The 24019-nt window shown below is 42.1% G+C and overlaps 1 protein-coding gene across 1 annotated transcript; it reads right to left on the minus strand.

The window, feature by feature from the left end:
- Positions 1 to 893: 893 nt before the first annotated feature.
- LOC124262926 (sodium/glucose cotransporter 4-like) lies at positions 894 to 18497 on the minus strand. Its single transcript, XM_046697528.1, is given in 15 exon segments — positions 894 to 2343; positions 2950 to 3064; positions 3622 to 3803; positions 3806 to 3842; positions 4372 to 4691; positions 5172 to 5279; positions 5745 to 5880; positions 6285 to 6499; positions 7159 to 7239; positions 7401 to 7506; positions 8414 to 8518; positions 9468 to 9527; positions 10827 to 10931; positions 16621 to 16692; positions 18244 to 18497. Coding segments are annotated over 15 exon segments (1929 nt in total). The 5' UTR covers positions 18322 to 18497; the 3' UTR covers positions 894 to 2134.
- Between the last annotated feature and the right edge of the window lie 5522 nt (positions 18498 to 24019).

Here is a 24019-nt window from a genome sequence, read left to right on the forward strand (position 1 = left end):
CAGGTCAGATATACATGTATTCTATAAACACGTACACGCTCTCGCTGACGCACGCGCGCGCGTTATTAGTGCAATAGTCTTGAACACGACCTTCAACTCAATGTCAGCGTCGCCTCTCACCACTCAGAGCAAACTTTGAAGAGAAACGTTTGAATGTTTAATATATCTACGAAATTAGCATATGGAATATGTCAGACTTTAACCTTATATGAAACTGATAAATATTGTACACACTTCAGAAATGCGTAACGGTGAAAAATAACCGATTATGTATCTTATGATATTGCGAATGATGTCTTTTTGAAAGTAATTACACAGTCCGGGTAAAAACATACAGTCCGTTTGTAAATAAGTACCGTATTTAATTTATTTCAGGGCGTGTCAGCTGAATATTGAGCCCGTGAAGATCTTGGATAGACTTGGTCTTAAGCAACTCAGCTTGTCGTAAGAGGCGACTAACGGGATCGAGTGGTCAGGCTCGCTGACTTGGTCGACACATGTCATCGTTTCCATATTGTGTAGATCGATGCTCATGCTCATGTTGTTGATCACTGGATTGTCGGGTCCAGACTCGATTATTTACAGACCGCCACCATATAGCTGGAATATTGCTGAGTGCGGCGTCAAGCAACAAACAAACAACTATGGGAGGAAGGTTAGACATTTACCACTGTAAATAATGAAACCCACGACCACGGGTATGGTACTGACAAGTGAGTGAGGGAGTGGAGTTACGCAACAGTCATTAATATGCGGGTTTAGACTAGGCGGGTTTACTTGTGGTCAGGTCAATCCTCGTTAGTGACAAGCAGGAGGAAAGCTGGAGAAAACCTTCCTGTCACACATTCATATTTCTTGTTGCTTCAAAACACAATCTTACAAAACAGACAAAACACAGTTATAACGTTTATTTTACATTTATGAATATATAGTATACACCTCACGTAGATGATCTTGATAAATACATATTCTATTGCCTAAGAGTATTACAAACATTTACAATATAGTATTACAAAAATGAACAATATCACAATATCAACACAAAACAACTCCTATAGCTTTGATTGATCGTACTATTTTGTTTAAACCATAAAATAAAACTAGAGGTGGGAATATAATCAGTTTTGCATTAACTGTACAAATGTACATAATGCTTTTGAGTCATTAATTGGTCACAAAACCGTTAAGATTAAAGTGTATATGCAGTTTTGTTATCTTCATGTCTGTGGTTGGAAACGTGTGATGGGATTTGGATATTTACTTGTGGTTTTGGACAGACCACTTGGTATCGGCACTTAAGTGAACTGGCAGTTAAACATCTGAAAACACACGCACACCCCGAATGGCTGATGAAGTATTTTCACTGAGAAAACGAAATTGTCTGAACATCGCGTGAACATGAGTAAATATGGTGTTACGCCGCGTTTATCAACAGCCCAGCATCATTCAAGCCTGGACACTAGAACCGGGATTCACGCATTGCGCCACATATCCGACAGAAGGGCCCTTTACCCGCTCAGCTACCCTGCGGTCCTGAACAGACTGAGAGTTCTCTATCAAAAATATGTTTCGAAAAAGCGCATAGAAAGATCGCAGTACATACACATGTACAGAACATAAAGACACTTTACGTTAAGTGTACAAGTGAAAGTGTACTCAGTGGTAACACAGCTAAAACCAAATTACGAATGTGGACTGACAGTGTTGAGTTTATGGCAGTCCTATTCCCTATGTTGCTCATAAATATTAACCAAAGGTTCTAATTTGACAGAAATCTTAAATCCTATTCAACAGAGACCGAAGTGATTCACATCTTTACAATTTGTGTTTTTACCAAAAAAGGATTATCTTTAAATCGAAAAAGCATTTCAAAAAGTTCCAGCAACCCAGGTGACCAATGAACCTAAAGCAGGTAGTCTTTGCTAAGGGTTTGTCAAGAAATCCAAACTGTCATAATTGTATTGTCCGTTTCATAAGCAATAATAATCACCCTGAATCAGATCAAAAGACCATTTCAAATATTCCAACATCCCCACTGTCCATTGCTCCATCTAACCATTGAATGAGGATACTTTGCCCAAACCTACACGAGATAAAGAAATGCCTGACTGAAAACAGGTGTTGTATAGCAGCTCTAGTAGAAGAAGCCAAGCAGGAAGGCTGTGACAACCGCCGACAGAATAGCGGCGATGTTTGCAATCTTCTTTGCTCGGGGATTTTCGGCAATTGACGTCATCTTCTTCTTGATCAGAGCCCTTTCCTCTTTGGTGATCTTGGGCTTGGGTTTGTCGTCTATACCGCACAGCCAGTTGTAGAGCTTCCGACCCACTGACTTGTTCTTTGCTGCAAGCATTGAGATAATGAGTTGGTGAGGTGATGTTCATGGCTATTGTAATTATATAATTGTGTGAATGTACGTGTGAGTGAGTGAGAGAGAGAGAGAGAGAGAGAGAGAGAGAGAGAGAGAGTGTGTGTGTGTGTGTGTGTGTGTGTCGAGTATGCTGACAGGGAATTTGACATCTGATTGGTTCAAATGTCAATGCACCGTCCATTCAGATTGTTCAGATTGGGTGCTCAAAGTTCACGCAGGATTAACCTGAACCAACCTTCAACAGTTGCCATGTTGAGACATATCGTATCCCAGAAGAAAATATGATTTGACAAGATAGAGTTTCATATGTAAAGGTACACAAAAGGAAAGAATGGGCAATAAGAGATTACACCAATGTATCTGATACTTTTATAACGAATATTAACTTTGATATTTCACTTTTCTGATAAGTCGACTCGTTTGATGTTACTGGGCAGAAAATGCAACAAAACAGTGAACGCTTTTCCTTTGACATTAATTTACATAGTATTAATTTATGTGGGTATATTTGCGTTTGATTTTAAACAATATTGATCTAAAATGCTAGAATATATTATGTGCCAAGGGAGAAAACTCACGTATTGGAGCTGCCGGCTCGTCGACATCATCGTCATCATCGTTATATTCACCATCAGAATCGGACTCCTCGGGGTCAAGTGGGTCATGGCGGGTCCACCACGTGACACGACGCAGCTAAAACGGTAAACAATAACATTATATTTAGTGTATATCAAGAGAAACTAACACAAATCCATATGACACGGATTCGACTGAGATAGTATACATGTATTAATGTCCTAGGCCGCCTTGCACCAGAACACCTCCTTTCCGCATTACTATGGGGAAATGAATTTTAATCTGAAGTAGAGATATGATTCTGTCATTCAGGAGATTAATCTTCATCTCCTTGTAAATCCGACTCTGGATCATTCTATGTTGGATATTTCCGTTCTGTCACAATTCTTTTCTTGTCCATTTCACATTACGTTATCGTTACGGAAGTGACGTCTCAACCTTAGTACACCTTCTGTCGCTGATGACAGTAATTTAATCAGGTGGCTACGTTTTGCCTCGTGCTATTCGGAGCGGGCTAAAACCAATGGTCCCTGGGTAATTGTCATAATAATGTGGAGATATAACACACTACACAATCGAGCACAGTTGAGGATGTGTACGTAAGTGTGTGTGTATCGGCGTCAGGGTGAAGTTTAGGGTGTGGCTAAGGGTGATGCTGAAGTTAATATATATACCTTCTCTGGGGGTCGTGGTTTCGTCAGGAGAGATATGATGACAGTTGAGATGACGGATACACCAGACAGGATGATGGCGAAGTGAAGGAAACCGATTTTAGATAGCACTTCCGGTCGGTTGTCCACGTCATCGCTGCCGCAGAAGGGGGCCGGGTAGGAGAAGTCCATCCCCATCCGGATTACCCCGCCACCAGACTTATCATTAGACCCCAGAACGCACCCTGATCAAACAAACAGTTGGTTATTATGTGTCCAGTTTATCAAAGTACGTCTTTCCAATATGTCTCAATCTCCAAATGTGTTAGGTTAAATGAATTAACTTCCGTCTGTAAATATTGTGTAATACTGTTCTGAACAGCTATTATATTTTATGCAGTGAAATTCAGAGACGATACGAGGAGAGTTATAGACGATTAAAACTCTTTCTGAATAACTATGCACACATTATATTTGTGCTAAAGGCATGAGTTCTGCAATAAAGACTTCATAGAAACAAATACAACCGACATGAAAACATAGTTTGTTACTTCACTCTAAATTAGATTTAAATTGAACAGATGTCCTAAATATATTTCATAATATGACGATTACATTAAAGTCTATTTCACACTGCTAGTGTTACGGCACGGTTACAGCTGCGTGGCGACGGCCTGTACATACCGGGGTTGGAAACAGAAAAACCAGTGATAGACTCCATGATGATCGATCCACGCACGCACGCACACACTCACGCACTCACTAACTCACCACCGGCTCCGTCGTCCTGTTCCAGAAGAGTGCGAGGAGGAAGATGCAGGTCCAGGGTGGGGCGGTGTAGGATGACACCGCCTGGAGGTAGCTCCAGAGCTGACCACTCTGTGCCGCCTGGAGGATGGGGAGCCACAAGATACTGACGCCGATCAACACCAGGACACACACTCGCCCCACGATCATCAGCTCGGCCTGGGACGCCTTCGTCCGGAACCTCTTCCAGATGTCCATGGTGAACATACTACTGGCGCTGTTGAAGATGGAGGTGAGGGAGCTCATTAGAGCGGCGAGGAGGGCGGCGAGCATCACCCCCTTCAGACCTGTAAATACAGGGGTGGTAAAGTGAATCAGTTGATTAGGACGACCTTGGGATGTGGTGGCAGGATTAATTGGGGGCCCAAGATCCTCCACACAGCTTCTGGATTACACCCAGCAGATGAAGGTTTAGACTTCCAAAATGTCGATTGGTTAACACCTTGGAATCTATGCTTGCTTCATTATGATATGAGCACCAATCAGTCTGGTCGGATCATAGCTAAATGTTGGTATACCAAATAATGCCCCCAAACAAGAACTAGAAAGATCTTCAACATCCCCAACTTGACGTCCTCATCTTAATAGCTGTTCACTGGCAAAGATTGGAAATGGGGTCTATTCTGTATGTGAGACGGGTGTATTGTCAACAATTTGTATAACCTACCAATGTTACCAAAACACTTAAATGGCAAGCTTGAACATATTGCGGGTAAAGGATGTGAGTGTATTCCCGGGAATTGCAGAAATATGCCAATACCACTGACCGACGGGCATTTTTCTGAGGACTAGGAGTGGGTAGGCGATGTTGGTGCAGCCGGCACGGTTCTGACAGACGCGCTCGCAGTGGTCGGGGTCGGCACAGGCGACATCATCTACGAAGAAATAATGAACATACACTGTAACACAAGAACCAGCATTAGATATAATGGCTGTACATTAGATATAGGGGTTCGATGTGGTAGACGGAGGGTAGATGTGGTAGAAGGAGGGGTAGATGTGGTAGAAAGACGGGCAGATGTTGTAGAAGGAGGGGTAGATGTGGTAGAAGGAGGGGTAGATGTGGTAGAAGGAGGGTAGATGTGGTAGGAGGGTGGGTAGATGTGGTAGAAGGAGGGTAGATGTGGTAGAAGGAGGGGTAGATGAGAGGCAAGACTTACTCGGGGAGAGAGGTATTCGGGAGAAACAACTCACAAGGGGAGATGGGTAGTTGGTAGATAAACCACGCAAGGGGTGGGGGATGTTTGAACGACATGACTCGCAAGGGGTGGGGTTGGGGGTGGGGTGTTTGAACGACGTAACTCGCAAGGTGGGAGGGGTATTTGGGCCAGACAACTCACCTGGAAAGAGGATTCGGCTGATCATACCGGGGACAATCCACAGGAAGAAGTTGAAGATCTTGAGGATGGCTGCGAACACGGACCCACCTTTGGCGTGACTCAGGTTCTTGGCGGATAGACATCTTTGTACCATAATCTAGAGGGATGCAGGATTTATATGTATTGTCTTATTGTTAACGAATGTTGATTTTGTGCAAATGTCTATGTTTAGTTTTCGAAATGTTTTCCTCAATTATCACCTGTCGCCTCTCACCTCCATACGACTCTCTTCATCTCTCTGTGTGAGGAAAGAGTAAACGTAAGTGTAAAACTCTACACAACTCTGTTACAGAAAATCGCCCTATGCTCATTCCTCGCCACACCTGACAACTCGACACACGGCTCAAGGATATCGGACGCATAATTAAGCCACTTCGTGTTTTTTCTCCAGACTTTATTTGGCCAGAGGTCAAGTCGTACCACATCGCCACATCACACCTGGTGTGATTCAGTATATTATGTTGCTGTGTTCTCTACCTTTAGTTACCCCGCCACACCCACCTGATCCGTGCACCACACCCACAGCCCGAGGGTGGTAAGCCCGAACACGGTGCCCGTCCAGGGAAGGTCACCTTGTACAGGGTCCCTCCAGATGTGAAGGAAGTCGTCCCTAGGCATCCCACACTTGTACTTGTCTGGGTTCGCCAGGGTGTAGTTGGTGGCAGCGTTGACGTATTTCCGCATCATCTGCTCCCAGCCACCGACCTCGATGAAACCTGGAGAATATTGTGTTAAAGTCTATACATGTTTGTTTAATTATTTGTTTTGTTTATGTTCCTACCTAGATGTCAATCCACGATGATAATAGTTTACTAGGACGGCGGTTTAAGTTTGTAACTCCAAACTCAACCATATTCCACCTTTTTTTACGGTCGACGCTGGTTACGATCACACGTAATCAACAGAGCCTGACCCTCCGATTCTTTCAGTCGGCATAGGTTGTCGGGCATTTTTTAACCCTGACTCCTCACGTTGACTAATCTTTGAAAAGTCTCAATGTTATGTTATGTCTACTGGAATCATTCGTTAAATTTCAAATTTAAATAATTACCTTGAAGAGTTGGTTATTTGACCATATCTGTTTGCGTGATGAAATGTGTGTAAATGTTAGTTACCCTCTATTTCGTTATTTAAATACCCCTTTTAAAAACAAAGCAATATTAAAATTTGAAGTAATGGTCAACGAAACTAAAACTGTAAGAGATGTTATATTTGGGATTACACGCAGTAAAGTACAGATTCTAGATTCAGATTCTAGTACTTTTGCTGGGTTGATTCCCATCCGGGATTCGAACCCACACTCTCACAGTCAGGGATCTAATAGCCAGCACACAAAACTAAAACTCTAAGAAGGTCAAGGCTGTCAGTCACGTACTGATGATCATAAGGATGAAGGATGCGATGAGCAGGATAATGGTCTGCAGAGTGTCTGTGTAGATCACAGCAGCAAGTCCGCCTGGAAGAAACAACGTATAAATATACAAAACAACACAAACAGTCCATTCATCATTGTAACAAGGGTTTCAACAACTGATTGAAAATCATTGTTCATGTGAATACAATAGCATGACTTTACAGAAAGACAGGCGACGCTGCTCGCCTACAGTGACAACCTACCAGCCACAGTGTAGATGGCAGTGACGCCGAGGATGACGACGACACACACGTAGAGGTTCAGCCCCAACAGCTGTTGGATGAAGATGGCGCCCGAGTACACCTCAGCCTGTGACAAGATACGCATACTGGCATCATCAGGTGATAACACTTATATATACTACACTTTTATTGCATGAACCCCTTAGTTGGGACTCTGGATAGCCTCATACAGTGAAACCCTGTTAATCAGGAGGGTATCGTTCTCACTGGAAACATCCGGATCACCGCTGTGAGGTGAGGTGAAATTGGGTTTAACGTCGTGCTTGAGAATATTTCGCTCATATGACGACGTGCATGCGTGTGGATGTGTATGTGCGGCTGCTTGTACTAGCCCAGACTGAAGCTGGTTTTATAGTGCTATCCACTGAGATACCATGCCGCAGTGAAGCATGAATACCCCACTCAGACACAGTATACTGACTCGAGCCGACCAGTCCTTGTTGTACCCATTAATGCCGAGCGCCAGGCAGGGACCAACAAGTACCATATTTTAACGTCTTTTGGTATGACGCGGTCGGGGATCAAACCCGCGACCTTCCGCTCTCCGGGCGGACGCTCTAACCACTACACCACGGAGGCGGCCGGATTACCGCTGTCCGCAATATCGAAACATAGCTACAGATTATTGTGTATCTGGAATGGTTCCAAGACCTAACTGACCAATAGATGAGGTTTCCGGAATAGACGGTGTACATAGGATGTAAGTGTTCAGGTGGACTGCAGATAATGTACCTGTTACATGTCGTGGATGGGTGAGTGAGTGAATGCTGGGTAACGCTGTATCATCAACATTTCCGATATATATATCGGCAACATGTACATAAGTGAGTCTCGACCAGGCAAACCGGTGACTGAAGGCGGGAACTACTGCCCACGTCATGTAGGCCACAACCCCTGACCGAGACACACTCTTCCCCCTACCATATCCCAAACGCACACCCTCGCACTTGGACAAGCCTCCCCACGTGGTTTACCGTGATTCTGGTGAGGATGTACAAGACGAGGGCCAGGCCGGACAGGTACACTCTCAGTCTCCTCCCCCCAAACCTCTTCTTCAGGTACTCCGGCATTGTGAACGCCTGTACAACAGAGAACATGATTATCAACACAGTTATCGAACACGTATTGAAAAATCAAATCTCAGAGGTCGCAGCCGCTAATCAAAGTTCTTCGTTTAGTAATATAGCGAGCATTAACAGATTTCTCGAAACAAACGTAAGTCTGAGTTTTGACTTAAGTTCGAGTTTTTACTCAAATAGAGAAAATGCATTAGCAGAATGAACTGAAATTGATATTAAACTCAAACATACTAAACAATTTGAGTTTGGTGGATAGATTACTTAAGGTGTTTGGGCTTTTTTATTTATAAAAATGCAGTTGAGTTAAAAATTCAGCTAATTTCAAATTGGCAAACTCAGTTTGAAATTTGAGTAAAAACTTAAGTTTGTTTCGAGAAATCGGGGCCTGATGTTATTGAGATTGCGGACATTTCGAAGTCAATTCATCTTTAACATTTGGTAAAGTATTTACCACGTTTTTGCACAATTCATTGGCATAATGTTCTATTTAATCGGGTCACACGGAACCATCCACTGGTTCCACCTGTAACGTCTATCCGTCTTTGGGGTCTATGAAGGTTCAGCCTTCACTGGTCAGGCAGATCACACTGAAGCCCAGGTCCGAACCCCCATATGGATGCAAAGTGTCAAACACATTTCTAGGCATCTAGCAATGGTGTTGCTGAAATATTGCTGTAGCGACATAACGCTATACTCACCCTCGTACACCAGCTGATTGATAACCGAGTGAGTTTGGTTTTACGCCGCATTGAGCAATATTCCACCAAGATAACGGAAGGGGACACCAGAAATGGGCTTCACACATTGTACCCGTCTATGAATCGAACCCCGGTCTTAGGCGTGACGAGGCACGGTAACCACTAGGCTACCCAGCCACCCCTGTCGGCCTACAAAGAGTCCGTTATCTGCATTAAAAGTTCGTGCAGGTAATAAAGTTGTGGTTGCTTACCCCGCTGGCGACGTAGACAGGAACGAAGATCCACCCAAGAGCGATCAGCAGGTAGATGGCCTGACATACGGAACAAGCAGAAATAACACAAAGTAGTAGAAAAGGTTAATCGCAATTAAACAGCTTGAAGCGGAATGTTTTATAACATTTGTCAAGTGACCGGTGCAAATGTGAAAGGATGCCACTAAACGGTAATGTTACATTGGTTACTTTGTCCTAAAATTACAGTAAAACTCTAACCTATGTCATGATAACAGTTTATGACAAGATATTAGTAACATTGATTTTCTATTGAGCTACATGTAGTCTGTTTAACACTCACCCTGTGCGGAGCTACAAGCAATCAACTATACACATGAAGCCTAAGTGAAGCTACCGACAATCCGTTATACATATGGACCCTGTGTGGAACTACAGACAATCAGTTACACATATGGACCTTGTGTGGAGCTACCGACAATCAGTTACACATATGGACCCTGTGTGGAGCTACAGACACTCAGTTACACATATGGACCCTGTGTTGAGCTACAGACAATCAGTTACACATATGGACCTTGTGTGGAGCTACCGACTATAAGTTACACATATGGACCCTGTGTGGAGCTACAGACAATAAGTTATACATATGGACCCTGTGCGGAGGTACAGACAATCAGTTATACATATGGACCCGTGTGGAACTGCAGACAATCCGTTATACATATGGACCCTGTGTGGAGCTACAGACAATCAGTTACACATATGGACCTTGTGTGGAGCTACCGACAATCAGTTACACATATGGACCCTGTGTGGAGCTACAGACAATAAGTTATACATATGGACCCTGTGTGGAGCTACAGACACTCAGTTACACATATGGACCCTGTGTGGAGCTACCGACAATCAGTTACACATATGGACCTTGTGTGGAGCTACCGACAATCAGTTACACATATGGACCCTGTGTGGAGCTACAGACAATAAGTTATACATATGGACCCTGTGCGGAGGTACAGACAATCAGTTATACATATGGACCCTGTGTGGAGCTACAAACAATCAGTTATACATATGGACCCTGTGTTGAGCTACAGACAATCAGTTATACATATGGACCCATTGTGGAGCTACAGACAATCAGTTATACATATGGACCCTGTGCGGAGCTACAGACAATCAGTTATATATATGGACCCTGTGTAGAGCTACAGACAATCAGTTATACATATGGACCCTGTGTGGAGCTACAGACAATCCGTTATACATATGGACCCTGTGTTGAGCTACAGACAATCAGTTATACATATGGACCCTGTGTGGAGCTACAAACAATCAGTTATACACATGGACCCTGTGTGGAGCTGCAATACCTACATGCCACTCGTATATCGCACATGCAAACCCGCCGGCCGCTGCCGTTCCCGCCAGACCGATGAACATGGGGGCGCCAACGTTGCTGGCGTATATGGACGCGCCCACCTGAAGAAAAATATAGAATACATGTCCATAAGCTTTAAACAAGTCTTACAGACTGAAATGCTTCCCATTACAAATAAATATTAAGGAAATATTTAAGACTTTTTTCTCTCTGATTTTCCATAGTTAGTGTTATAGGATTTCGGAGGTGTGCCTGTTGATGCCTGTCCAAAACATACAGAACAAACAAATGGCATGACATGTTTTCACATATATACTCATGCCAATAATGGTTGTCACCCTTCAATTTTTTTTATTGGAGAGTATTTATTTTTGTTTATCATACAACCATTAACATGAGTATATCTAGCCTACAAATAATCACATTTGTACTGTAAAAGTATTTATTTTGATTATCATACCCAAACTATACGTGCACTGCTTGTGATCTATGTTTCACTAACGGCGCTTTGAACAAAATGGTTTGCTTAATCAGAGCGTGTCAGCTAAATGTGGAGGAAAGGCAGAGTTGACTGACGGCATACGACACATAGTTAATTGCTGTTGCTGTTAAAAAAAATAAAACAGCAACGCCTGGCGAACATAGGATTCAAACCCACGCCACAGGATTCGGGCACTACCAAGGGACGCAACTATGAAACAAACTGCGTCCCCTATCACAACCCCATGTCTAGACAGAAGAGAACTGTGAAGGTGAAACTTGAGCGGATGTTGAAGTTGTACAACACACACTTCCTGCCTTGTTAATATGTGTGTATGTCAGCTTACATTGGGAATCTGAAAGTTGCTGAAATATAGTCGTGTACATACATTTCAAGTACAATCATTAACTCAGAAGAATGTGAACATATATGTTACAGGTTACGAATCCACCTGTTTTGAGTTTGTGTGGACAAAATCGCACTTTGCATTAATTAATAAACCAAACCTATGACGCAGGTCGTGAATGTTAACAGTTTTATTAAATCAGGAAAAGAGGGATGGTGCTGTCGGACCAATTACCTGGCGTCTGACCACTGCGGTCACTTTGAGACTGCATCCCACGACCAACTGATACCGACAACGTTAAGACCAGCAACTCTGCACAACATGCCCATACATATGGCGGAGAAGAGCTAAGTTCATAATGGGCAAATGGGTACAAATTTCTGAAGTTAGTTCTTGGTGTCGTAAAAAGCAATACCTTTCGACTGTAGCTAACCTCGGCGTACAAACCCCATTCACTCGCCCACCCATACATATTCAGAGGAAACACGTCAGACAATGTTCTTTGATTGTTGGGTTTTAAGGATCAGCAGATCGTTATGGCTAAGGGGCATAACTCTCTACGCCTCTCCGATCCCATTTCAGTGACAACGTCTCATCGTCCAACAGTAGAGGAGTAGACATATTAATATCAACCCACTCGCATATCTATCTAAAGGCGCATTCACTGACTGACTGACTGAGTTTGGTTTTACGCCGCTTTTAGCAATATTCCAGCAACATCACGGCGGGGAACACCAGAAATGGGCTTCACACATTGTACCCATGTGGGGATTCGAACCCGGGTCTTCGGCGTGACGAGCCAACGCTTTAACCACTAGGCTACCCCACCGCCCCAAAAGGCGCATTCAAACCCTAAGCCATCTTTCATAGGCATGTAAGAAAAGTATGTATGTAGAATGTGGCCTCAAAGTTCATTGGAGACTAATTCAGAACAACAAAGCCTGCCGGAATGTCACGTTGAGCCCAAGAGATCACACAATGTGAGTAAAAGATGTTGCAGGTTGAATCACGTTTGCACAACAAACTGTGTACATTCACGTATATAAAGGACAGCAGCAGTACATAGAAAAGACTGTCTGATCTAGGAACAGACGACCTTGGAATATACCACTAGGTCAGCTGGTCGCTTTAATTGAATATCCCCATGCTACAAAGCTGAAAAGCGGTTAGTGTTGGTTTGGGGATGTTCATAATAAGATGTATAATAAAACCCTGCTTTGACGTCCACAGATACACATTGCGTTGGGGTTTTGTCAGTTCGCATTCAAACTGATGAGAAGCTCACATTCATCACTCACATTCGTTGAGTTTAACATCTGTAGTGCATTGAAGAAGACCTTGACCTTCATAGTGGTTGTGTTGCCGGAAAGGTGAGGTGAGGTGAGGTGAGGTGAGGTGAGGTGAAATTGGGTTTAACGTCGTGCTTGAGAATATTTCGCTCATATGACGACGTGCATGTGTGTGTATGTGTATGTGCGGCTGCTTGTACTAGCCCAGACTGAAGCTGGTTTTATAGTGCTAGCCCACTGAAGTACCATGCCGCAGTGATGCATGAATACCCCACTCAGACACATTATACTGATTCCGAGCCGACCAGTCCGTGTTGTACCCATTAATGCCGAGCGCCAGGCAGGGTATGACGCGGTCGGGGATCGAACCCGCGACCTTCCGCTCTCCGGGCGGACGCTCTAACCACTACACCAGGGAGGCGGTCGTTGCCGGAAAGGCTTTTCAGTGTCGCAATTAAAGCAGCAGGATAGCATTGTGCCTTTTGGTATAAGGCACAAAGTTACCAATCATCCATAACAAGGTCACTACGGTGGACACTCCAGATATTGACCTGCACGCCCGAGACTGATTTTACGGACATTTATGCCTGTGACATCTTCAATATCATTTCAATAGTTGCCTTAAATGTGGTTTATATACATGGGGAAACATATCGGAACACCGCCTATTTATCATAGTGTGACTATGTTACCATTTACAATTGCAAAGTAATTTATCCAAACTTCAATTTAACGTACTGTCTGATTACACTGACCCTCAAGGAATAATTGAATGGCAAATCTAAACGCTAAAAGAACAAAACAACCTGTAGTTTATTGTTTGTGTTGTGTTGATAACTATGCTCGTATGACGTCAACAAGCGCGGACATTTTCAAAATTCGGACATACAATCCTTAAGAAATAACATAAGTATCAATAACCAAGTACAATGTCAAGATCAGGTGTAACCTCCGCCAAATGCAGTGACATCCCTGGCCCTTCTCCTCACTGACTCTACCAGACGTTGAATTTGACTGACTGACTGACTGAGTTTTGGTTTTACGCCGCTTTTAGCAATATTCCAGCAACATCACGGCGGGGGACACCAGAAATGGGCTTCACACACTGTACCCATGTGGGGATTCGAACCCGGGTCTTCGGCGTGACGAGCCAACGCTTTAACCACTAGGCTACCCCAGCGCCCCACTTGAATTTGACGTTGAGGTATTGCGGTCCATACTTTCTTATACATCTCACTGACGTATTGTGTGGCACATAATGTCGCAAACATGCTCTATTTGACTTAAATCTGGACGCTAGGCAGAAAAGGTGTAGTTGCTGCCGTCTCTCGACGTAAGAAATCACCAATGGCACGATGTGGCCTTGCACTGTCGTCCGTGAAGACTGATCTTCAGTTCAAAGGATGGTCATTGAAATGTGGTAAAACAAAAAACCTGTCTATATGTCATTGATGTACAATTGTCCATTCAGATTTCGTGTGACAAGGTCAAGTTTGCAGTAATGTGAGAGTTCCCCCACTTGAATTAACCCCTGCCAAAACAATACTTGCTCAAACATATCCCATTGGGCACATTGTTTCTACGGTGCCAAACATGAGCAGGGCCATTAGTCATGAACATAAGACTTTCGTCCGACTAGTTGACTTTTCATGACCTCAAGTTCCAGTGACATGGAGCTTAACACCAATCTAATCGTGTCACTTTGTGCACTGGGGATAACAACGGACGCCTACAAGTCATCTGGCTCTATACCGACCGATTTTAGGAGATTATGGACCCTTCTTTTGGACAAACGATTAAGTGGAAGCCACTCTGTTTTGTCACGACACTTTATGTGAACGGATGAAGTCTTGTGGTTCTGAAAAGGCCTGATCTGCCTTTGGAGTTGTCACCCGTGGTCGACGTGAACTCTGGACGACCACGCTGAAGACCTCAATGTCATTTTGTCAGTTTGCTGATGTTGTCGGCATCTCTTGCAACAGCTTCAATGACATGCCAGAATTCTGCATACCAATAACTTGCCATCTTTGAGCAGTTGCCACATAAGGAGGCCCTTTATTTCCATATTAACAACGAAATCAATATATTTTACAAGTTATCGAGCTGTAAGAACAGTTTACTGAAACTTGATATCTGCTGCATGACGGATACACGTATTGCACGTTGCTCGTAGCAAGTACACATTTAAAATCAATGTATGGTGCGCCCGACGGGAAACATGATCATATAAACAACCATAAGTATGAAATGAATATAAAAGGCTATGTTGGGGTTAAAAACCCTATGTGTTGCGATACTTTATTTTTACTTTTACTGTTTACATCTCAATATTTTTTGGTAAAGACTGAATTATGTTTGCAGGTTTAACGGCACTGTTATCGTTCTTGGTGGTCTCCCCAGAGCTGAGTTTCTTCAGGTTGTTCTGTCAAGTGCAAGAGGCACTTTGTGATGTGACGGAAATACTGTTCAGAGCAGCGTATATCTCACTCCACTCACTCATTTGAACGATTGATGTAGGAGGCAGTGAAAGGTGGTGCGCACGATGAAACCCAGAAGGAGAGGTGTTGCCAAGCCAAGGATCATATGCAGGTCAATATCCCCGAGCAATGAACAAACGCCAATCATGTCACGATTTGTACTTCTTGGCTATGCCACATGGGGTGATGCCATCGGCTAACATTCCTTCTGTAGGAATACAAACAGTGTCAAGTATTCTCAGATCATATGTCCTTGGCGCCATGACATTGATAGCCTGATCTTCTGTGGCTGTACCAACACCTTCGCGGGACGATTACCTGCTGAGTGTGAGCGTAAACATCATCTCGGTCAGCTGATGATACTGGGTCTGTGAATGTGTTGTGCGAAATAATAGAAGTGCACTTTATAGCGTGGTTGATAGCTCTAACCTCTGTCGAATCGTCCAGCGGATTATAAAATCTGATATTAACTAGTTGTTTTATTCATATCAATATTTCATATATACCAGCGCCCATTTCGACGCTTCTAAATTTTCAGTACAAATGAACAAAGGATTTTGCGGCGCATATCTCATTTCTGTATCTCGAAAACAAACATTATGGGTCAGTGCCATATGGAACAAAATAAAGGCCGATATTTATATAGAGAGTAGACATCTGACTGCCTAAAGAACTACACAAGCTCGTTCAGGTTGAACCTGGAGAGGATTGAAAAAGATAATTTTACAGAGAGGTAGAGAATCAAAATTAATTTTGGCAAGGTTGCACTTGTATATACGATTAGGGACTGTTCATAATTTATGGCTTGGGGGTGGTAAGGGGGTCACCCATTTTGTTCCGGGGAGGTAGGCGGGGGTGGGGGGTCAGCAATTTTGTACTCAAAATTAATAAAAAATAATGCTTAGGGGGGTCATTCACATTGTACATGCTACCCCATAAAAATCATCATCACACACACACACGCACGCACGCTCGCACCCACGCACGCTCGCACCCACGTACACACACGCACGCACGCACACGCACTCCAGCGATAAATTATGAACGGCCCTTGATATGTAGACTGGCGAGTACGACGGTCATCCTGGTTCATATGTACTCTATTCAAACGTCAGTGACATCGGTATAGATGGAGTGGCCACATGACTTTCATATGTAGTATACACGTGATTGGATGGCATGCGTCACGTGACTTACCGGAAACCAGTGCATCTCCTTTCCAGCCAGGAAATACCCGGCGGTACTGTCTCTGTTTGGTCGGAAAGTGGACTGAAAGACAAAGGAAACATTTTAGTTTGTTTTTCATTCTCCATGATATGTTGTTTTCATATGCTTAACTCACAATCTGGCTTTACTATACGGGACAGGCACTCATTCCCCTCAAGGCTTAAGGATTGCTGCTTTGGCTTGGTTCGAATCCTATCAGCATCAAAACCACACTGAAACCTTAGATTCATTTTTAACAACTCGAGGGTCACACATAAGAATACGCACTCACACGCTAGTGTGTGCATCCACACACACACACACACACACACACACACACACACACACACACACACACACACACACACACACACACACACACACACACACACACACACACACACACACACACACCAATTAAATTCAGCGTTGGTTTACTGAATTAAACTGAGTTAGTTGGTTATGTGAATGGAAGATCCAACCAGACATTGTGATGCGCTCATTAATCAAACGGGTCAGAATAGTTTCATCACGTGGTGCAATATATAAAGCTTCGGCGTTTATACAGTTTGGCATTTGCCCTATGATATTACTCCACTCAGCGAGTGAGTGAGTGAGTGAGTGAGTGAGTGAGTGTATCCAAGCGTGTCAGCAACATGTGGGAGGAAGTCAATGCTGATACAGGTGTTAGACGTTCTCCAGTTTGACAAACCAAAACCTACACGGAGGAGAACCACGACATAGGCTTGGTCTCCGTCAAACGGACGCTAGTCCACTAGGCCACCAACTTCACTAGCGATGTTCCATGCATATCACATTGTACACATAACGTAAATCGAACTCAGTCCTGAGGCGTAACGGGCGCACACGTTAACCACTAATCTACACCATTGCACGTTAAGATAAACACCTGATATGACATCGTGTCATATATGATACTTAACATTTATCTTTATTGTCTCAGATCACTTACACAAACATGACCGACTAGAGGGACATCAAACGCCACCAAGTTGTCTTTGTACAGTCACGTACAACGGCGATATATGCTGGCCAATCTCGGCCGATATGTACGGTACATGGGGACGGCCGTGCTGGAGTTTAATGCGCTCGTTCATCTCAAGTACAGGAACAAGCCCTGGTTTCATACCACATTAACTGACTTTCATGGAATTTGGATTTTCTTTGTTCAAATAATCTAGCGTCTTCTTAAAATGCTAATATCTATCACCAAGATCACTATAACGGCCATTCGTTCAACAGGGCACGACTGGGACTGTCAATTCATGCATAAGTTATAAAATAACAAATTAGGTTGTTTCAGTCTTTTAAAATAAAAAAGTTATAAGTATATTTCATTTCAGAAGAATTTAACCCAGGTTATTCAACCCTCATATTTAAGATGTGTATTTAACGTCAAGCGTTTGGACAATAACCGCCATTAACAAATCTTAGGAAATATTAATGCATATTACGACTATCTATCCAAATCAATGAATCACAGTGGAAATCCCGATTTAAAAGTCCCGAAAATGATGAACTAAATACCAAGAAATATAAACATTAATAACCAATAATTAATATTTCAGTAATATAAAATCTTTCAACACTTACCCATAATCCAACGCCCAACACCAAGGCAAAGTAGACAGCGATGGAGACATAGTCCCCCGCCTCTAGAACTTCCACCATCTTTCTAAACCTCCGACACCATTTAATTACAAAATGCAAAAAATGACCAAAATGCACCAGGCCCTGTCTCCCGCAGGTCGAGACAAGGAGCCGAGATATTCTGACAGCGACGAGTTCGTCAGTGCACCTGTCAAGTTTGGGTCATTTTACGGTAAAGTAAACAAGTAAACATTGGTACCGGGGATCGCGGTCCCCGGGTGGCCTTTGGAAGTGTGAGAGGCTGGTAACTAAGGCTTGGTGTATGAAATGGCGGAATGTATTACCATCTTAGTCTACACAAATATGACCTGTATATGTTTTAAAGGGGTTTGCCCTTGCGTCCAGGGTCGATTTCATCCGAACTGACCCAGAACAAAATGCAGCTGTACATGCATATGCTAATCCACGTATTTACTAAATCTAGCTTATGCAAGATCATCGATGGTCAGGTTACTGCTTGTTTACATGCTGATTAAATTTGTGCAATATAATGGTGTTTGGGCAATGACAAGCAAGATTACCAAGACGAATCATATTATTTTATAAGCACGTCATGCCCACTCGTCTTGAGCCTCTGCATGAATTATATCCCAAACAACGCCCATTGTAGAGGAACTGTCCAATGAGATGCAGACTTAAATGTCGACCAAGCACGAGCATCCCCATGCGCTGATTCATCCAGACAGAGAGGTCTTTTATTGCATGGCACGTAACCTTGAGAAGACCTCTCGTGACATGAAGATTCAGGCTGAAACAAGAATATATATGTTTCGGGGAATGTCAGGCGGCAATACCACGCTAAACGTGATAGTAATAAGTCCGTATTAACGAATCATCAATACAAAGGAATACTTTATTTACAGTCCCTGAACCACCTCACTGTCTTAATTTACAGTTCTTGAACCACCTCATTGACATAATTTACAGTTCTTGAACCACATCCTTGACTTAATTTACAGTTCTTGAACCACCTCATTGACATAATTTACAGTTCTTGAACCACCTCATTGACTTAATTTACAGTTCCTGAACCACCTCATTGACATAATTTACAGTTCCTGAACCACATCATTGACTTCATTTACAGTTCCTGAACCACCTCATTGACTTCATTTACAGAATTTACAGTTCCTGAACCACATCCTTGACCTAATTTACAGTTCTTGAACCACCTCATTGACATAATTTACAGTTCTTGAACCACATCCTGGCTTAATTTACGGTTCTTGAACCACCTTACTGACTTAATTTACAGTTCTTGAACCACCTCATTGACATAATTTACAGTTCTTGAACCACCTCATTGACATAATTTACGGTTCTTGAACCACCTTACTGACTTAATTTACAGTTCCTGAACCACCTCATTGACATAATTTACAGTTCTTGAACCACCTCATTGACATAATTTACAGTTCTTGAACCACATCCTTGACTTAATTTACGGTTCTTGAACCACCTCATTGACTTAATTTACAGTTCTTGAACCACCTCATTGACCTAATTTACAGTTCCTGAACCACATCCTTGACTTCATTTACAGTTCTTGAACCACCTCATTGACATAATTTACAGTTCTTGAACCACCTCACTGACTTAATATACAGTTCCTGAACCACCTCATTGACATAATTTACAGTTCCTGAACCACATCCTTGACTTCATTTACAGTTCTTGAACCACCTCATTGACATAATTTACAGTTCTTGAACCACCTCACTGACTTAATTTACAGTTCCTGAACCACCTCATTGACATAATTTACAGTTCCTGAACCACATCATTGACTTCATTTTACAGTTCCTGAACCACCTCATTGACTTCATTTACAGTTCTTGAACCACCTCACTGACTTCATTTACAGTTCCTGAACCACCTCATTGACATAATTTACAGTTCCTGAACCACATCCTTGACTTCATTTTACAGTTCTTGAACCACCTCATTGACATAATTTACAGTTCTTGAACCACCTCACTGACTTAATTTACAGTTCCTGAACCACCTCATTGACATAATTTACAGTTCCTGAACCACATCATTGACTTCATTTACAGTTCCTGAACCACCTCATTGACTTCATTTTACAGTTCTTGAACCACCTCATTGACATGACATAATTTACAGTTCCTGAACCACATCCTTGACTTCATTTACAGTTCCTGAACCACCTCATTGACTTCATTTTACAGTTCTTGAACCACATCCTTGACTTAATTTACAGTTCTTGAACCACCTCATTGACATAATTTACAGTTCCTGAACCACATCCTTGACCCTAATTTACAGTTCTTGAACCACCTCATTGACATAATTTACAGTTCTTGAACCACATCCTGATTTAATTTACGGTTCTTGAACCACCTTACTGACTTAATTTTACAGTTCTTGAACCACCTCATTGACATAATTTACAGTTCTTGAACCACCTCATTGACATAATTTACGGTTCTTGAACCACCTTACTGACTTAATTTACAGTTCTTGAACCACCTCATTGACATAATTTACAGTTCTTGAACCACCTCATTGACATAATTTACAGTTCTTGAACCACATCCTTGACTTAATTTACGGTTCTTGAACCACCTCATTGACTTAATTTACAGTTCTTGAACCACCTCATTGACATAATTTACAGTTCCTGAACCACATCCTTGACTTCATTTACAGTTCTTGAACCACATCCTTGACTTAATTTACGGTTCTTGAACCACCTTACTGACTTAATTTACAGTTCTTGAACCACCTCAATGAAATAATTTACAGTTCTTGAACCACATCCTTGACTTAATTTACGGTTCTTGAACCACCTTACTGACTTAATTTACAGTTCTTGAACCACCTCACTGAAATAATTTACAGTTCCTGAACCACATCCTTGACTTAATTTACGGTTCTTGAACCACCTTACTGACTTAATTTACAGTTCTTGAACCACCTCAATGAAATAATTTACAGTTCCTGAACCACATCCTTGACTTAATTTACGGTTCTTGAACCACCTCATTGACATAATTTACAGTTCTTGAACCACCTCATTGACATAATTTACAGTTCTTGAACCACATCCTTGACTTAATTTACGGTTCTTGAACCACCTCACTGACATAATTTACAGTTCCTGAACCACATCCTTGACTTAATTTACGGTTCTTGAACCACCTTACTGACTTAATTTACAGTTCTTGAACCACCTCATTGAAATAATTTACAGTTCCTGAACCACATCCTTGACTTAATTTACAGTTCTTGAACCACCTCATTGACTTAATTTACGGTTCTTGCACCACATCCTTGACTTAATTTATGGTTCTGAACCACCTCATTGACTTAATGTACATTTCCTGAATCACATCCTTGACTTAATTTACGGTTTTTGAACCACCTCATTGACTTAATTTACGGTTTTTGAACCACATCCTTGACTTAATTAATAGTCCCTGAACACCATCAATGGCCCTTCTGTCCAGCTTTTTCTATAATGCCATGACCCTAAATGAAGTAAGACCCGTGAAGATCCGGGTTAGAATTGGTCTTCACAAACCCATGCTTGTCGTACGAGGTGACTAACGGGATCGGGTAGTCATGCTCGCTGACTTAGTTGACACATGTCATCTTATCCCAAATGCGTAGATCGATGCTCATGCTGTTGATCACTGGATTGTCTGGAGCAGACACGATTATTTACAGACTGCCGCCACATAGCTTGAATATTCCTGGGTGCGGCGTTGAACAGCAAACAAACAAATGAAGCAATTTCCCAGATTCTGAGTCTTCTACCTCACTGGGGCTGATCATCCAGTTGAAACTGAGCTATTTCCTTCCATCAAAATTATATGTTTTCACAGGCTAAGTATTGGCCTGTATTATTTGAATTTGTCTAAGACGTTATGAACACAGATCATCTAGACAGAAATCCTAGTTATTCATTGACTGGAAGAACAATAAAGTTTAACTCTCTCTCTCTCGAAACACAGAGCACATCACCACACTGGCAGCTCGGAACGGGATGTCATGACGTGACACATTTATGACAGTGTGGAAGACAGACATACATATATATGTACATTCATTGGACGAAAACATTCACAGGTGCGTGTTTCGTTCACAAACGTCTGAAGAATTGCACATTTTACTGAACTGCATGCTTGCATTTCACAGAAAGCCCTTTAAGATTAGCCAACTTAGATACATGATATAGCCAAGGATATCAACACGGACATGCCTTCATATATGCAAACGAATATGTATGCTATTTCAAGATGCAGCCATAATTTGTATACTATATCAAGATGCACACACGAATATATATATAAAGATAAAAAAGCATGTGTCTATCATATATCAAGATTCACACAAATATCTATCATCTATCAGGATACACATATGCCACTATATAAATATGTGCATTATGCATCAAGATACAGGCACATACGTATACTATATGAAGATACACACACTATAAATACGCACACTATATAAAGATGCACACATATGCATGCCATGTCAAAATGCACACATGAATACGTTTTCTATATCAAGATGCACACATAAGCATGCCATGTCAAAATGCACACATAAATACGTTTTCTATATCAAGATGCACACATATATACGCACACTATATTGAGATGCACATAAATATGAATTCTATATATCAAGATGCACGCACGCACACACATACACGTACCACATATCAAAATGAATGCACATACGCACGCACCCAACAGATGCACATAGATAGTTACAGAAAGGTTCAAGGTTGTGTATTTATCCAAACTGATTCAAAGATATCTCCTGCACTGGGATATGTTAACAGAGACTAATAATAAACAGTCATTCAAAAGTCCCTGGTATGTCACAGCGCCCAGTGCACGTCACGTGTTTTACTTTAATCCATATCCACGACTGATGATCATACCATGAACAGGATTTCCTTGAGAACTTGCAGGTGATCTATTATTCTAAAAACATGTCAACAAATGATAGAGAAGGAAGCAAACAATTCAAAACATGTTTAAATAAGCATTTAAAAGATATATTTAGATATAAAGCAAAAAATTAAATCTGTTTTGAAGATGCACACGAGCGTAACTGCTTATACACAAAGAGCTCTGTTCTAAATAAACATGATGTTGTTAGTATTTTATTACATGTCAGTAGCCAATACCCTGAAATTTGCATCACATAAACACCTTTGCGTTCATGTCATTTACCTCTGAAATGAAGGTTTAAACTCCCCCCAACATCAGAGCATTTCGGTCCAGGTGCCGCGATGAGAATATATTAACGGAAGCGTCTGTAAAATCCTACACGCTGCCTCTTACAGGAACGTGTTGGTACGGTCCGCTTTAAACGCGTCTGAGAACACGTGGTATGTGAGTGAGTGAGTGAGCTGAGTTTTTACGCCGCTTTTAGCAATATTCCAGCAATATCACGGCGGGGGACACCAAAAAAGGCTTCACACATGGTACCCATGTGGTGAATCGAACCCAGGTCCTCGGCGTGTCGAGCGAACGCCTTAACCACTAGGCTACCCATCGGCCGATTGAGATTCGAGTACAGAAGCACACCTGTGAGGCCGTCCATATTTAGTTGGGTATTAGAGAATGTGTTATATATATATATATATCACCCCGTAATATACAAACCACAAGATCACATTGTGATTATTCATCGTATTTTACGCTTGATGAATGGACACATACAACAAAAT

This window comes from Haliotis rubra, unplaced genomic scaffold (assembly GCF_003918875.1).
Source record: "Haliotis rubra isolate DU_JTF1 unplaced genomic scaffold, ASM391887v1 Scf86, whole genome shotgun sequence".
In the NCBI taxonomy this organism is placed as follows: Eukaryota; Metazoa; Mollusca; class Gastropoda; order Lepetellida; family Haliotidae; genus Haliotis; species Haliotis rubra.